The following is a 17462-nucleotide window of genomic DNA, read 5'->3' on the forward strand; positions in this document are numbered from 1 at the left end:
TCCTGAAATTAAGAAGATCTTTTAAGTAATTTAATTTTATGAAAAACCAAACGCAACTGCAAATCTGCTTGTGACACCAAAAAAGTTACACATCTTTAACAACACACACTCCTGTAAACAAGTTAGTAGTAAAGAGGCTAGGAATATCAGAGCCATTCACCCGGACGAAAAGTTATTAAACATATAACAAGGGTTCCAAACTACTGAATACAGTAATGTATAATCATTCCTAGTGTAAACCATCCTGGCAAACAGTTTTTCAATGGTAACCCATATCAAATATTTAGCATTCTGCCAGTATTGAGCAATACTTTCGCTGTTTAGCTATGCTTTCATCACACAAGCTTCTCTTCTTTCACTGTTGCATGGTGTTAGGACTCTCTTTGGTGCCAATAATGAGAGAGAAGTGTGTTAGTGTATGTTGTTGTGCTGATACAAGTGAATCAGACACAGCAGTGCTGCTGGAGTTTTTAAACACCTCAGTGTCACAGCTGGACTAAAAAGAGTCCACCAACTAAAGAAATCCAGCCAAGAGCGTCTTTGTTAGCAGCTTATAGGGCGGTGTATAATTAAGTGGACAGTGAGTTGACAGAGTGTTTAAAAACTTTAAAAGCAATGCTGGAGGAATCTAGGAATTGTCACCAGATTTCTTCAGAAGTAAGCAATCGCAGCATGAAGTGATATTCTCTGCAGTCCTAATTAGTAGTGTGGAGAAACATAACTTGTTTGCATTTTCAACTTCATCAACAGCCTGTAAATCAGAAAAAAATAATATGTCTACAGATTAATTTACTTTTGACTACAGATTTCGATTTTAATTTTAAACATTTCAAAAGAAAAATGAGGATTGCCAGTTCTTCACAAGTCACTGAAAGGTCCACAGTATATCAGAGCCATACATTTTGATAAGCAGGCCTAATTCAGTCGAAACCAGCACATGGATTTATCCATTAAAAAACTATGTTCCCTTTGAATGACAATACAGGTTATTTTACAGCGGGGATGCTATAATAGATAACTCATTTCGCTCATCCAATCTAGTAATGCAACTACTAATCTTGGCAATTAGGTACCAGCCATTTAAAGGCCACTGAAAGGCCAGTTACCAGCATGATAAACAGAAATAAGTAAGGATATTAAAAATCTGAAAACGGCCACTTGTCTTCAAGGGAGTCAAATATTTTATGTTGACGACGATCAAGGCAGCATCTTCCACGCCACAAAAAGGAAGAAAAGATAAGTCTTTTTTACACAACTTCTGGCCTCTGTGGTTCTAGTGGATGGCTGACCATCCAAAAAATGGCCATCAAACTCATTCCTACTGGGGGAACAGGGAGGTAAAGGTGTTTCCTCCAAATCAGACACTTGAGTGAGGTTTAGAAATTTACACTAAATTATATGTACAAATCTAGAAGCTAAATATTTTCATTCATTTTGGTTTTCATCATTGTCTACATCCACAACTTCATTAGTCCATCAGTCCATCAGTCCATGATTGTGGGTCTCAGAAAAAGGTCTCCCTGCACAGAGGGCATGTGGACTTGTTGCTTGATGTAAACCATTTGTACTGAAAAACACAAGCAAACAAAAAAAATTAAGGTTAATGAATTTACATACACAAACTACTGAAACCACTGTATAAATAAAACTGCACAAACTAGAACAGAAAGTACAACGAACTTTCACATGAAAAGTCTTGGGGGGTGTGTTTATACTTGTCAGCTTTGGTTCAATAATAACAAATCCTCATGCAAAGTGAACGCTAATATTTAAACTCTATTATGCACCAAACAAGCGATCCAAGGCCACCTGACTACGTGGGTCTTCGTCCATTCTAAAAAACTTGGTTTGTTTAAAATATAACCACAATACGAAACAAATGCAGACCATGATGTTAGAAGATGGCTGTGTTATAAGCATTACCACAGCAAAAGTTGTGCAGAGGTGAGTCTTTCTGCAGACTTGCTGGCATTTCTGTGCTTTAACATCTTCAATTTAATGCTTTAGTTTAACGGGGCTGTGTCCCAAACCACATACCACCACACTACACTAAGTTTCAATACTAGTACAAGATGTGTACGAGTTGGGATGCTGCCACAGAAAAGTTTTTGGACATTTGAAGCTTAATTTGCATGGCAATAAACAGATTAACTGTATCACAGTATCACACTGGAATTTACTGAGCTCCTGAGAGCGCCCCATTCTTTCAATAAATGTTTGTAGAAGCAGTCAGCATGTCTAGATGCTTGGTTTTATACACCTGTGGCCATGGAAGTGATTGGAACCTGACTCCAATGATTTGAGAACTGGGTAGGGCCTTTTCTTGCAATAAAAACAGCTTTCTTTGCAGCCTGACATCCTGAAGTTGAGTAGATCTTTTTGTAATTCAATTTGACGGAAAACCTAAGGCAACTGCAAATCTGCACAGCAAAAGTTGTGTAGAGGTAAGTCTTTATGCAGACTTGTCTGCATTTCTGTGCTTTAACGTCTTCAATTTGATGATTTAGTTTAACAGGGCTGTGTCCCAAACCAAATACCACCATCCTACACTGAATTTTAGTAGTAGTTGTAGTTGTAGTTGTCTCAGTCAAGATGTGTACAAGTGGGGGACATTTGAAGCTTTACTTCCATAGCAATAAACAGATTAACAGATAAACATGGTTTTAATAAGCCTTAAATAAGTTTAGGGGTTCAGCAGTTAGATTTGAAGTTGTTAAAACACTTCTTACAGAAGTTATTGCAGGACCCACCTGTGCACGCCTCTAATCTATTAGGCCTCATATCATCTTTCCCTAATCAATTTCACTTGATTACAAACGTCAGTATGATCCCAAAATGTAACAATGCATCATTCTTCTGCTTGGTCCAGACCAAGGAAACTGAACTACAGGTATGAACATACCCATAAACCACTGTAGTATGTTGGATGAGCTGCATTTTATCAAGGTAACAGGATCTAAGAGACAAGTGATACTCACCAGGCAAGCTGAATGGAACTTCTTCTTGCAAGTGCGGCAAGCCTTTTTAGGCAGTGAATAGTTGGATCCGTGGATGACGGAGAAGCAGATCATGCAGTCTTCTACTCCTTCAAACCGCTTATCCACGTTATTCTTCCACAGAGACAGTCCTTCCATAATGCTGCCATTCTATATACATACACAAACACATATACAGAAAGAAAAAGAAAGATGTGGCATAAAGTTACCAGGTGTGGCATGAAGTTATCCAAAAGCAGCGTGTAAGACTGATGGAGGAGAACATGCCAAGATGCATGAAAACTGTGATTAAAAACCATGGTTAACTCTTAAAACTTTATGAATATAAACTTGCTTTCTTTGCATTATTTGAGGCCTGAAAGCTCTGCATCTTTTTATTTATTTCAGCCATTTCTCATTTTCTGCAAATAAATGCTCTGAATGACAATATTTTTATTTGGAATTTGGGAGAAACGTTGTCTGTAGTTTATAGGATAAAACAACAATGTTCATTTTACTCAAACATTTACCTATATATAGCAAAATCAGATAAACCGATTCAGAAACTGAAGTGGTCTCTTACTTTTTTCCAGAGCTGTTTGTATATACACACACATCATAAGCTGAATTCACTAATTAAAAAATGAATGGCATTTACAGACTTCTGAACATCTGTTGTGTCCTGATAGAATGTTTTGTGTGGTCCTACCTGATGCGTAAGGTATGTGCTCAGCTGAAGCATCCAATTGCGCCACTGTTGTACAGCTACTCCAACCCTGCGGCCACTCTCCACAGTGATTGAGCCCAGAGGGTAGTTTTGAGGCAGCTGAATCACCAACTCGATAAAGATATCATCCACTGAATATGTGGCTATCACCTCTCGTGTAGTAGAGCGTGCCTTTACCTGAAAACACAGAGATACACATTATCTCATTTATAACAATTACAGACAGCCGGTTTGATTCTAAAGTCATTCCTTTTTGCATGAGGTTATATATAATCAAGTAAAGTAAAAGGTTAAGAAGGTCAAAATCTGAACTCATGCTGGCAGAAGCTATTCAGAACAACAGTCAGTGAGTACTGCTGCTAGAGTTCTGTTTGAAACACTGTGTTGAATGGCATTCTGTGTTTCTGAATCTTCAAGTCTTGGCACCACAACCCCTACCAAGAGTTTAACACAGACCATTCCAACTGTCACAACACAGGAAAAACCTGCCAGGGTTTCAGCAGCAGCTCACCGTCATACTCTCGAAGGTCTGTGTGCTGGACTGCACTGAGGAGATCTCCTGCAATGACAGCACACTGCTCACAAACTTGCTGGTGAACTTGTCCACGGCACTGAACACTCGCTTCTCCTGACTGTTCCACCAGAGTCGTACCATGGCAGGCAGGTCCTTCAAAGCTCCATAGTACACAGAGCAGGCCAGGTGGGGAACCTCACACTGCAAATCTTTGTTTTCTGTTAGAAAGGACACAAACATACAACATGCCACAAGACAACATATTATATTCATTACATTCATAGCACACTGCAAGGAAAGAATCTGATCCTAGATCAGCATTTTAATTCTAAGACATGATTAAATACTAATGCATTAGTACAAGGGCCAAACCAATTTCTCTTTTGTAGCCCTACCCCTTGTTTTTGAGTGTAACCATTCCCTTTGTAACAGAGTTAAAAAAAAAAAGGGGATGAAATCTTCCCCCTAAGAATTGGGACAACCCTTCAAGCACTCAATACAGATATACTGGAGCAGAAATTAGCTTTTACTAACTTTCATTTATTTTTTTTCCGTTCCACCTTAAATGCTTCAGCCTTAGCCATCTGTTGCATCATTGAAGTTGGTCAAAGCATACCGAGACAAACAATTTAAGTTTGAAAATTGCTTGAAAAGAGCCATAAAACTACACATTAAACTATGGCAATAGTGTTTTTCATATTTCTTACATAGAAAATACTCAAATGAGTGGGTATCTTTGGTTGTTTGTGCTGCCATTTTGCCAGTAATTCTCATAGACCTCCTCTAGCCTAACAAGAATCAGGACACCTAAAAGCCAAGCGGTGAAATAGGATCGGACCCAAGTGTCTTAAATAACTGGCAAAACATATTTTATATCTTTCTGCTGATTATATCCTTTAATGCAATGGAAAAGTTAATGAATTATCGATTATCGAATACCGGATATAAAAGAAAATAAAAGCAGAGTTTGTACTCACGGTGCAGGGAGAGGGGCAAGCTCTCAGTGAAGTAGCTTTTGTGGTCCTTGCTGGCTGTGTCTGTGGACTGTCCAGGCAATATTGGGTTCTCTGGCATGAGCCGGAAAAGATGAAGCAGCAGCTTATGCAGAGCACGGGTCTTTTTTAAATACAGGGAGTACTGGACACGCAGCTGTAATAATCAGGTCCCAAAACCAGAAGACGAGAGAATGAGAGACCACAATTAGAACAGAACCTCCCTCACAAGATAACACTTCACAACCTATATTTGGTGGTTTAGGCATTTTCAAGCCCTCACCTGAGGTAACATTTCATCAATGTACAATTAATTGCTATCACACGACTGCTATGAGCACATCAGCTTAATTGTTCGGAGTTATGCTGGGCCCGACAGGTGCCATACCTGAGAAGGTGCAGCCTTGAAGAAGGTCAGGAGGAGTTTCCAGGCCAGCAGGTATCCCAAGATGCAACAGTGCTCCATGCTGAGTGGCTGCACCACAGCAAACTCCCCCACCTGCACACCACCTAGAATATTCTCTAACAGCTCCTCTGTGGCCGTGAGAATACTCATTATCGCTGCTGGAGGGGACCTACAGAAGAATACATTTCTACTTTCATCTCATTGCTTTTGTTCAGTTGCTCCTTGCATCATGCACTGCTTAACGTATCTTTGATTAATGCTTCATTTTCAGATGCATAAAATATTAAGACCCTGTAAGATTTCCCTGGATTTTCACATCATTATAAGAATCTTAAATCCACAGACGTCTTTCAAAAGCCAACACAAACAAACTAATTATGTTATTTCCCAAAAATTGCAGCATGTATGTGATGTGTATGTCAAAATAACAGTCAAAACTAAGTCATAAAATCAAAATCTGTCTTACAGGCAAGGCTCTTCCTCATCTTCATCTTCAGATTTGGCAGTGGCACTTTCACGGTCGCTTTCTGGTAGTAGAGGCATGACCCTGGGAAAACATATTAATAAATGTATTAAAATCAACAACAAACAAACACAAAAAATTACTACACCCCTTTGCTGTTTTAAACTTCTGATAAGGCTCAAAACTCCCACCACCAAATGCACATGGTAGAAGGCCTCTGTCTTACTTGTGCAGTAAGTGATAGACAGCTAACTGCAGTGGCCGGGCCTTAAACAGCAGCAGTGGGGCGAGAGTGTTGAGTAGAGTTTGAAGGGCATCAGGGAGGCTGCTTTTCTGGTCTGCAACAAACCGGGCCGGGAGTTTGTTGTTTGTGAGCAGCTGGACAGGGATGTAGACAAGAGCCTCGCCCACCGCCACCACCACGGCCAGAGGAAACACTGGCTCGTCTGGCTCAGGGAACTCCACTGTGGAGATAATTAAAGACTTTAGTAATTAAGGCAAAATCCCATTTCTCTTTTGTACCCCTACACATTGTTTTAAAGTGGAACCCTTCCCTTTGGAACAGAGTTACAAAAGGAAGGGGTGAAATCCTCCCTCTGAGAATTGGGACAACCTTTCAAGAACCTGTAAGCGACCCTGCTGGGCTGATGTAATGTAAAGCGAATACTTATTATTGTCCATTCCTTAATTCCTCTGTGATGGAGAGCTGAAATTAGCTTTTATTTTATTTTTCGGTTCCATCTTAAATGCTGCAGCCTCTGTTGCACTCTGTTGTTAAACTGAAACGGGAAAGTTAGCTAGCATGCTAGCTACTGAGACAAACCACTAGCGATTTTTATTTTATGCTTGTTGTAACGCTAATGGTTAAAAAACATTGAATTACACATACAATAAACTATGGTAATACAGCGGTTTTGGAAATTTTGAACAAGGAAAATACTCAAATTTGTGTTTTTTTTTATTGGCAATGATTCTCATAGCCCTCAGTTTTGAGTGCGTCTCTAAAGAATCTCTGCTTGAAGGGCCATGTAGCCCTAACACTTACCCCTAACAAGAATCTGGACACCCGTTGTAGGGGCAAGGGGTGAAATGGGATTGGCCCAAAGACGTACAGTTACAGATTCTGTCTTACACATTTATGCGCAAATTTGATGCACTTCAAATTAAACGACATTCACAGCTTACAATGTAAACAAATGCATGCATCTATATTGCTATAAACCAGAATTGCTGTTCCTTATAATCACACTCAAAAGCAAAAGACACTAAACTAGATTATCTATAAGGATAAAAACTCACCAGGAATCTTAACTAAAAGAGGCAGCAGCAGAGAGTGGATTCCCTCCACGAAAAACTCCTGCCACTCTGTGCTGAGCTCAGGCGGCAGCTGCTCTGCCACTCCAGCAGGTGGTGCTGTGAAAAACTCAGTAAGTCTCACAATTAGCTCACAGTTTGCACACACAAACTGCTGCACCCAGGGATTCCAGAATGCCCCACTGCACTCACTGGCAGTCTATAGACCAAAAAAACATACACACACATTAGGACACTGTTTCACATTAGTTTCCTCAAAGCTCTACATGAGAACTGCCAAAAAATTATAACCACCCTGGAACTATTTCTCATTACTAACAAAGAACACCTCACCTCCAGCCAAGCCAGCATGGAGCAGAGGAGGAAGTCCCAGTTAGTGCTGCCAAGAACTGTGGGAGAATGGTCTACCATCCAGCACAGGAAACGAATCATCTCCACAGGCAAGGCCAGCTCGGCAGCGGATGCTTTTCCCAGGTCACTGAGGACAAACAGACAGACAGACAGATGACAACACAGAAGGGCTGCAACTAATGATTATTTTAGCATTCGACTAATTTGCTAATTATTTTTCTGATTAATCGATTAGTCAACGATTTTTTCTGCCATTTCTGCTAAACATGTCCAGAAGATTGTCCTTTGAATGTGGAAGGTGCTGATATTTAGTGAGGAAATGTGAAATCTGTTGTGATTGGGCACTTTTGGAGACGCAGGCTGAGTTGAGTGTTACCCGTCTATAACATTGTGTTTTTGTCCCCAGTAACTTGTGTTGTGCTACTAATTGACGATAGTGGACAACGAACATCTGGAGTCTACAATTTTTTATAACTGACTAATCGTTGCAGCCCTACAACACAACACACCAGCCGGCAGACGTCACACAAGCTGTTTATGCTTGTGAAATGCTTCTTAAAAATGAAATAATCCTCATAAGTTATCAACTGAACTGACTGCTGACGGCCACTAAAACAAAGACCACTAGACTTATGGCAGATCACATCACATTTAGTTTACTTTCTAAACAGCTCTAATTACCTCACTTTCTAGAAAAATATATCCTTAGCTATGCATGACCTGGGATTTAAGCTCAAGATTCTCAGGGCGATAGTGTCTGTGTCCCAAGTCTGCTGAGCCACTCGGAGGCCCAGTGGAGTTCTGTTCCTTAGTAATATGGCTTACAATGCTTCCAGTATACCTAATTCTTGTAAAATCTATAATTATGAACACACGTAGCTATTTAGAATTCAATATAAATTGTATATTTAAAAATTACTACCATAATACTACAGCAGCAGTCTATAAACCATTGAAAAAAAAAAAAAAAAAAAAAAACACACCTGCTAAAAAGGAACCACTCTTCTTTGCTGTTGCGCCACTCCAGCAAGGTGGCTATTACTGCCAGCAGTATCTCCTCCTCCACAGGAGTCTCAGCCTGCAGACAGCAGTGCAGCACAGCTAGACATGCCCACACACCTGCAAAACAGAGCACATCTTTTTAACAGTGGTTTAGTGGGACTGCAGGGTGATTAACATGAAATGTTAACATAATCAGAGTTATGATATTTCCATATGAAATATAAAAATTTCAAATAGGCCTGTGATGCATGTTTTATTTTGTGGAAAATATGTTGCCCAGAAATAAATGTGACAAATGATATTATTGTAATTTATAGACAAATAAATAAAAACTACTGTGCTGTTTTATTTCTCTTTAATCACTTAATTATTTAGGCAATCTAGAGTGAAAATATCATTGTCTAAGGGGACATTCACAAAAGGATTTAATTTGGCTGCATGTAAAATTCAAACATCTTACTTTTCACATATCCTTCACCCTTTGCCCACTGGTTCTTTCCCCTGCACTAGCGGATTTGAATTGCGACCTTTGGTGTGCAAACAATGCAACCGCATAGCATTTCATTAACAGAACATGGAATCGTATGTGCCCAAAATGCACTTCGTGCGACAATGCTTTGTTACACCCCTAATATTTGTATATATTGATGCAATTGCAGAATCATTACGCAATTAAATCCTTTTAAAGATGTATGCTTTTTTCTGTCAATTCATGCTGTCTGCCTTTATTAGCACGCCTTAACTTGTCGCAATCCACTCTGTGTGTATAAAGGTGCTGTGAATGATTTGAATTAATTAATTTATTGGATCATTGTGTGACTGGCTTCAGTACTGGTGGTGTTCGTTCTTATGTATACAAAAAAAAAAACACAATAGAAAAAATATTGGACGAAATTAGCATCCACAAAAATTTGTTTATGTCAATATATTGCTCAATAAATCAGAAACATAATTATTATGGTGACAGGCCTACTCACAAAACCTGAAACCTGAGTAATGATTTGTATTAAGGTGTGTTGTCAGGAGCAATATGATACACACCACAATTTAAGGGTTACAATTCAATATATCGCAATATATTACAAAACTGCAAGCAAGGTGATATATTGCAGTAGTTTAAAATCAAAATTTTAGAAAAAAAATTGTAGTATATAAAACACACTTTAATTTCTATGAAATGTGACTAATAGAAATAATAATAGAAAAAAAAATATTTTTTTATGCATTCAGAACACTGGGATCTAATGAAAGAAAACAACACTGCTATCTAAATCTAGTGGATGGGGTTTAAACACAACACAAAATTAACCACTGTCTTAACATGTAAACTAATGATAAACTAATGATAAAAATGTATACAGTATTGCAAAAAATATGGGGATTTTTTCAATATACACAATTCTAATGTTTATACATGCATGTGTGTGGATGTGGAGTGGAAAAGTGGGAATATTACTGTGGGCACCGTCTTGTTCCTTCTCCTGCCAGTTGAGCAGTTCAGCAATGGAGAGAGCAATCAGTGCCTCTCGCTCTTCAGTTGCCAGAGAGGGACACAGCACCTGAACAGTGTTCACACTCTGCTCTGTAAGAGGGTAGAAACTGGCATACACACACACAGAAGAGGAAACAACACTGACATTAACAGTGCTGTTGTGTTTTTTCAGGCTGTCATTGTTCATGCAGTGTGGTTTGTTTAAGCAGACACTGCTGGGGCATGTTAATGGCTTTAACATTAGCACATCCTGAGAGGCAGACATCTGGCTGCTGCTGCTGCTGCTGCTGATGATGAGCTGCTCCACCTGAGAGTTCGGGAAGTTCACTCTACTGCTGAGCTACAGCTACCTCATCCACATTCACGTTTCTGTAGCTACAGTGAATCTCTGTTGAGCAATAGGATATCTATGATGGCAACCACTGACTCAAACTTATCACTGCTGAGGAGCTGATTACCATTTCCACAGGAAAGTTAGAGAAGTTTAGTCCTGTGAACAATTCTCCACACTTTCTGCTGATGCTATTAAATGTGCTGCTTTCACAGTGCAACTTTTACATATTCTACTGAATATTCTACGAATATCTTAAATGCGACACCACTGCTGCTATCTTATAATATATATCCATATATTTTTGTATATATTTGCACTGACATGGAAAAACAAGTAATGTGGCAGCAGTATGTAAATTGATCATGAAGTTTTACCTCAGGGGACAGCTTGGGAACATCCACACTATATATACTGTATAATTTACTAGGTGTTAGATTGAGAGTGAGGTTGAACACTGGCTAGTGTGCTCATGGAATGCATTTAACATTCCATGATCCACAGTGGGTGATTTACGTGTGTACTGGGAATACATAACATAGCCATACCGTAACATAAAAGGCATTACTACCCACAGTAGACAGGGCAGTGGGTGGTACTGAATTCTATGGTGCTTCCTTAACTAGCACCTCACTGCCCGAGGAGAACATCTATACATCGCAGGACACAAGGAACTGCCAATCATTAAGTTGAATTAAAGGAATCTAATGAAGTATATTCTACTCTCACAAATATTTTTATCTCATGTATTGGGTGTAATCTCCAAATTTGTAGTTTATAAAATAGCTAATTTTAGCAGGACTGTGTGAAGTTGGATGCTATTGTAAATTGTTATTATTTTTGGTACTAAGTTGTAGACAGACATACTGTAAAAGCCCCTATTCCAGTCGTTTTGCATGTTGCTGTTGCCATGTATTTGCAGAAAACGTTTTTAAACTTTCAGATTGAAAATGTAATCGGATACAGGTGTTTACATGGCTATTATTAGCTCTTTACCAAATTATTGAAAGGATTATCCACCTCGTTCAATCAGTTAGAAAAAACTGGAACGGCTTCAATTGACCTAATCTATTCTTACTAAGGAATATATATGGAAGTATTAGTCGTATTATTAACGGATTAACGGATTATCAGGCTGCATGTAAACATGGCCACTGTTTCATCTGGTATCAAGAGTCTGTCTCTACTGTCCAATGGAGGAAAGCATTGCTGAGAGGATTTGATTGTATTCAGCATCAAGAGCATAAATCAGGTAGTTGGATGATCACCACACACTCACCCCATACCCAATTCCCAACTAATCTCAAAGACTTTGGCTTGATTGGCACCATAATTCCGGAGAACACAGTTTCACTGCTCAACAGATCAGCTTTATACCCCTCTAATCATGCCTGGTTTTATATATGGTGGCAATAGTCCTATTCTGTTGGAAATGCATCTTTATAGGGAGTATACTTTGTGTGTTTTTAGTACATTTCTGGTAATTTAGCATCTTATGTATGCTATAGTATATAGTAACTTGTATATTTTTAGTATAGTGCAAAAAAAACATAACTGAAAACAAGCTGAAATAAGTTCCAAAATAAGCTACACAAAAAGAAAGACTATTTATCATGAATGGAAAATGTTCATTAATAAGCACAAGCTAAACATAGTGGTTTATGTTACCGTACATTATCCTCCAACTTTGTTTAATACTCTCCATGAGAAAACACAAAGAAGCCTGTGGAAATACACTTATTCTTCCAAACTTCACTTACCTCTCTACGTTCCCATAGAGACTCTTAACGACGCTGGCAACTGGTTTGCTATTCTGGAGAAAGCTTGCCAAAGTCAGTGACCAGAGGGCACCCTCTTCTCGTGACCTGAGTTTCAAACGAAGCAGAGATCTCAGATTAATTACGCTCATTAAAAACAAATTCAAGACATTTGCAATCAGGGGAGGTCATGCATACATGCATCTAAACATGGATATTAGTAATTAAGGACAAACTAATTAGAAAATATTCAATGTTGTGGAATTGGAACAGATTAGAATTTGGGCATAGATGAATGGGTTCACCTTGTAAACAGAGTTTCCAGAACGCCAGCTTTGGCTGAACTGTTGCCATGGGTTTTCTCAGCTATGTTCCAGTCTTGGAGCATTTTGCGATATTCAGACACCACGGCAGGGCAATGCTCCATCTCCTCACACCACTGCAGAGCATACAGAATTTCTGCAACTACGTACAACACAAAAACATAGAAAGTCGAGATTCAGATGTCCAAGCTGTTTTTAATTTAAACTAATATATTATTAACATGCAGACAAACTTCAATTAAAGCTTAATTACTTTAGTGCAAATAAAACTACGTGTGTACACACAAAACCCAGACTCCACTGGGAATATGTCTTCTCTAGGCATTAGACAACAATAAAGCTCATTTGCAACTGCTTTCATTAGCCACTTCTCAATCATCTGCATCCATCTCCTCATTCATTAGTACTGTTTCAATCATTAGCTTATTCATTAACTTAGACGAGTTTTTTTTCCCTCATATGGAGCATGGAAAAGCATCAGGGCTGTATGCCTCACCCGTATGTCTGAGATCAGGAAGTTCTGAGGTGTCTGTCTCCTCCTGCTGGTTTTCAGCTGGTATTGCGATGAAGATGATTTTCCCCAGCACAGCACTGGCACACAGATGTGCAGGGAGACGATTCAGGCCCTTCATCTTCCACACGTCCATGGAGGGGTATTCCCCATTTGCTTGGAGACGCCCACAGAGCAAGGGCTGCTTTACCCACTGCGTTTCATAAGAAATATTTTAGCAGAGCAGTAAAAAAAAAAAAAGTTTAATGTATTTTGCATACACAGTATAATGTTCAGTGTCATCCTAATCATTTCATGAAACATTTAATGCTCATTTATACTTTCTTTTTACGTATAAAACATATTTTTCGCAATATAAGGCACAGTTAAAATACTGTCCCGAATTTGTTTTCCCAAAAATCATCAGTGCGCCTTTAAATCCGGTGTGTCTTATGTATTATTTTTTCCGGTCAGGTTGTAAGGAGCAGTAAAGCCACTTCGAAGAAGTACAGCATTATACAGGCTTTCCAGTTTAGTTCTCCAGCAGCATTAGCATTACCCACTAAGCGCTAGCTATTTGGCCGTTCAGAGATGAGTATTATCGGCCTGTACCCTACTGCTAACACTAGCAAGTGCTGCTGGAGCAGCATTAGCATTACCCATTAACCCTGCTAGCCATTTGGCATTTCAGAAGTTAGTATTATCGGCCTGTAGCCTGCGCATTTACCTTGTTAAAACAAGCTATGTGGGATAAACCGCTAGATAATATCGCCCTGGCTTACCGGAGCACCCAGGATTTCTCAGTGTAATGCTGTTTGGTGACAGTTAAGCGGAATTAGCAGTTAGCCACTAATGCTAGTGCTCCGGCCTTAGTGGAAATCTGGAAATCTAAGCTTTCAAAGTGCTTTACTCACCCAAATAAACAGTTTTAATGAGACATTTGTGTAGATTAATATCCAGTGCTGGTTTGACTTGTCTGACTCGTCTGAAAATGTTTTTTTTAAGAATTACAGTTTTGGTTACTTAGCTTAGCTTAACAGGTCTCGCCACCCAGCGTCCAGACCTACTAAATTAGAAAGCAAACATGGCGACACCCCTGTTCCTAACAAGTACCGTTTAAAATGTGTTTTATAATCCAGTGAACATTGTTTATGAAAATAGACCAGAAAATATATATGTTTATTGATAGTGCACCTTATAATCCGGTGCACGCTATAGTGCGAAAAATATGGTAATTAAAATTTGGTTTGGTAGACTATGTAATTTAGTACACTGTTTCACAGAGGGTTAAGGTGTTTTTTACATATAGCTGAACTTGCCACACTCAAAAATAAATTATGATTGGCCCCAAATCATGTTAGATGTGCATAAGTAAATGCATGAAGTGTACCTGAGGAGGCAGAGCTTTTCTGAGGCTATCCCACTCCTTGTGTGTGGGGGTGAGACAGTTGATGAACTGTGACAGCAGACACTCATTTCGCTGGGAGGAGGCCAAAGTTTCAGCCAAGGACGTCACCGCCTGGACCAGAACCTGCAGACTGCAGATAACAGATTTATTCTTCAGCTTCAGATCAAAATGATGGGGTGGGCAACATAATAATATTATATTGTTATAGTGATGGATTACATCACAATCCACTCTTAAAACTTACAATGAATGTGAATTTTGACACAAAACATATTCCTTACTCTCTATGTAAAAAGGTTTTTTACATAATACTAAAGAGAGTTCTTACACAGAAGACAACAGAACAACTTTGCTGCAATATAAAGCCTTTAATACTTATAAGACAATGTAGTGTTCCTAGAGACAACACATCTGAAATTATAATAATAATAATAATTAATAATAATATATATATATACACAGAATAATGCGGAAAATATTGAAGTGTTTGGCACCTTTTCAAATTAAGAGGAGAGGTGAGAAGTTGGTTTTTAATCCAGATAGCAGCGCTGTGGAGGAAGGTCCCCTTCGTAACTCCTGCCCCCAACTGGGTGACTAATGAATGCACTCCAGCAGTGTAGGCAAGTTTCAACTTCTGGAGCAGAGCATCTGAAATGCAAAACAAACACATACAGATACACACAAGTTATTCAGAATAACTACTATCTAGTTATTACACTAAACAACACAAAGTACACAAACAAAACCAAAAAAAAAAAAAGCCAATATTTAAAGGACCATTAAGGATTATATTTTCTGTAGTAACTAAATGGGTAATCACTGAGCTTCAGTGAGGCTGCTAACGATAGCTGGGTAATTTACCACCACCACTAGCGTATAAGTAGACAGGAACTTTGGACATTGAAATGTATATATTCACTGAAAAGCTACAGAGTAAGACTAGTCATTCCTGAGGAGGAATGGGTGGAACTTTTTTTATCCAGTATTTGAAAATTAGAATCCTGTATTCACTACACTAGTTCTTTTTCCTTCAAAAAAATTTTTTTTGAATGTTTAAAAACCTTGAAAATTTGTTTTAAATGTAGGTTTAGGTTTAGGTTTTATACGTTTTATACGCTCAATTATTACGCAAGTCTATAGTATATATACACAGGAGAGTTGAGGTGCACATTGAATTCTGCCGTGATTTGATCAGTCGTGGTTTTATGTTTTTGGATACAATCCGGGTTAACACTCAAATATCCCTTTCAGACAGCTTTCTCTTGCGTCCACAGTTAATCCTGTTGGATGTGGTTCGTCCTTTTTGGTGGTATGCTGACATTACCCTGGATACCGTGGCTCTTGATATATAACAAAGACTTTCTTGGTTTCTTGGCTGTCTTGGTCATACAGGTACTGTATGAATAGATATACAGTACCTGTCAAAAGTTTGGACACAATGTGTTTCTTCATATATATATATATATATACATACATACATACATATGAAGAAACACATTGTGTCCAATCTTTTGACAGGTAATGTATATCTATTCATGTGTTGCAGTATGGCACAAAGTGGCCCCGAGTATTTATGTTTTATGTATTTATGAGTTCATTATATAACAGATGTACCTGAGAGGCGTGTGAGGGTCTGGTCTTGAGCACACAGCTGAAAGATGGTCAGCAGCAGATCCTCAGTCGCTGCTAGCAGTAGACATCCTCTTACAGATGAGAAAAAGTTGGAGGCCACATCGGAGATGAAGGAGACAAGAGGCTCCATATTTCCAGCATCAGATATGTCTTTCGCTTCTGACAGTGTCGCATGCAGACGCTCAATTATCTGCTCCACATACACTTTACCGATCAGAGGCTCTGGAAAGGAGAAGAGAGGTGGGTGAACAAAAAGTGACAACAGCTGCAACGGCATTCTACTGTCTCGAGTCTTATAAAGCGTGAACATGTCTCTGGAACTGCCACTAATGCAAAGTCACTGGACAGCTGAGTACACTTGGAGGAGAATGCTAACTGCCAATTCTTTCAACTAACAGATGTACCCATTAGCTAGCAAGCATCACACTGAGCATTATGGTGCGAGAGGTCCACACACACAGCGTGTGTATGATTGTTTACCGTTATTGTGCTGTTGAGAGAGGGCCAAGCTGATGAGTGGCCAGCTGTGGTTGTGTTGGCTCATGAGGGAGGAGGAGGGCGAAGACGATCCTTTCAATCCCACGGCACACAGCTCACCTGCCAGGCACACCAAGCGCTCACCCAGCACTGAGCCCCTCAGCCAGCCCTCACACAACTCAAAACAGCCAGCATCAGCACCCGCCTGAAACACAAATCCAGAAAACCAAGCAAAGAGAGCCAACGTCAGTGTTTTCACATCTTTCCATCTTTTAAAAAACAACAGCACAGGGTTTTATGAAAAAGATAACAGCAGTCTAGTTAGTTGACATACCTTCTGTATAATCTGAAGAATAACTCCCCATTTCAAGTCACTCTACAGGGAGAGAAAGTCAGAAAGTAAGAATTCATGAAGTCAGTTTGATCCATTTGATGCAATACTTAGCTATGTTGCACCCGCTAGGTTAGGACGAAGAAGTCTAGCCATTTACTTAAAATAAAACATGGGCCAATGTTGAGACAGGGGTATGAGCACCTTAGCATTTTTAACAATTAAATTCATAGACCAATAAAAAAATGAATGTTTGAGGGAAGTAGGGCTGGGCAATACTGTAAAAAATAGGAATACACTGATGTGCACTGGAAAAAATCCATTGGCTAAAACTAGACAAAATAAAAGTGAATTGGGACATAAGCAAAAATGATCACAAAGTCTAAAAATGAGTGAAGTAAGACTTAAATCAACCCAAATTAGACACCATAATCAGAACAACTTGACCAGTGACTTTTTAAAATAAGGTGAAAATTC

General features: G+C 39.1%; 1 protein-coding gene across 2 annotated transcripts in view; it reads right to left on the reverse strand.

Annotated features, from left to right (window-relative positions):
• Positions 1–788: 788 nt before the first annotated feature.
• Positions 789–17462, reverse strand: part of ltn1 (listerin E3 ubiquitin protein ligase 1) — a 29236-nt gene continuing 12562 nt past the window's right edge. The window contains exons 11-30 of one of the 2 annotated variants that reach the window (XM_007241494.4): positions 16989–17030; positions 16658–16859; positions 16160–16399; positions 15040–15193; positions 14528–14675; positions 13144–13351; positions 12630–12789; positions 12328–12432; positions 10210–10343; positions 8726–8861; positions 7725–7869; positions 7377–7590; positions 6304–6541; positions 6081–6161; positions 5597–5783; positions 5194–5365; positions 4214–4434; positions 3685–3879; positions 2979–3146; positions 789–1567 (exon numbers count right to left, since the gene is read on the reverse strand). In XM_007241494.4, the coding sequence (XP_007241556.3) occupies positions 1505–1567; positions 2979–3146; positions 3685–3879; positions 4214–4434; positions 5194–5365; positions 5597–5783; positions 6081–6161; positions 6304–6541; positions 7377–7590; positions 7725–7869; positions 8726–8861; positions 10210–10343; positions 12328–12432; positions 12630–12789; positions 13144–13351; positions 14528–14675; positions 15040–15193; positions 16160–16399; positions 16658–16859; positions 16989–17030 (3213 nt within the window). In that variant the 3' untranslated portion in view covers positions 789–1504. Of the gene's footprint in view, positions 1568–2978; positions 3147–3684; positions 3880–4213; positions 4435–5193; positions 5366–5596; positions 5784–6080; positions 6162–6303; positions 6542–7376; positions 7591–7724; positions 7870–8725; positions 8862–10200; positions 10344–12327; positions 12433–12629; positions 12790–13143; positions 13352–14527; positions 14676–15039; positions 15194–16159; positions 16400–16657; positions 16860–16988; positions 17031–17462 lie in introns of both variants that reach the window. The other variant, XM_007241493.4, reaches the window with a different exon arrangement.

The sequence above is a fragment of the Astyanax mexicanus genome, chromosome 20, assembly GCF_023375975.1.
Source record: "Astyanax mexicanus isolate ESR-SI-001 chromosome 20, AstMex3_surface, whole genome shotgun sequence".
In the NCBI taxonomy this organism is placed as follows: domain Eukaryota; kingdom Metazoa; phylum Chordata; class Actinopteri; order Characiformes; family Acestrorhamphidae; genus Astyanax; species Astyanax mexicanus.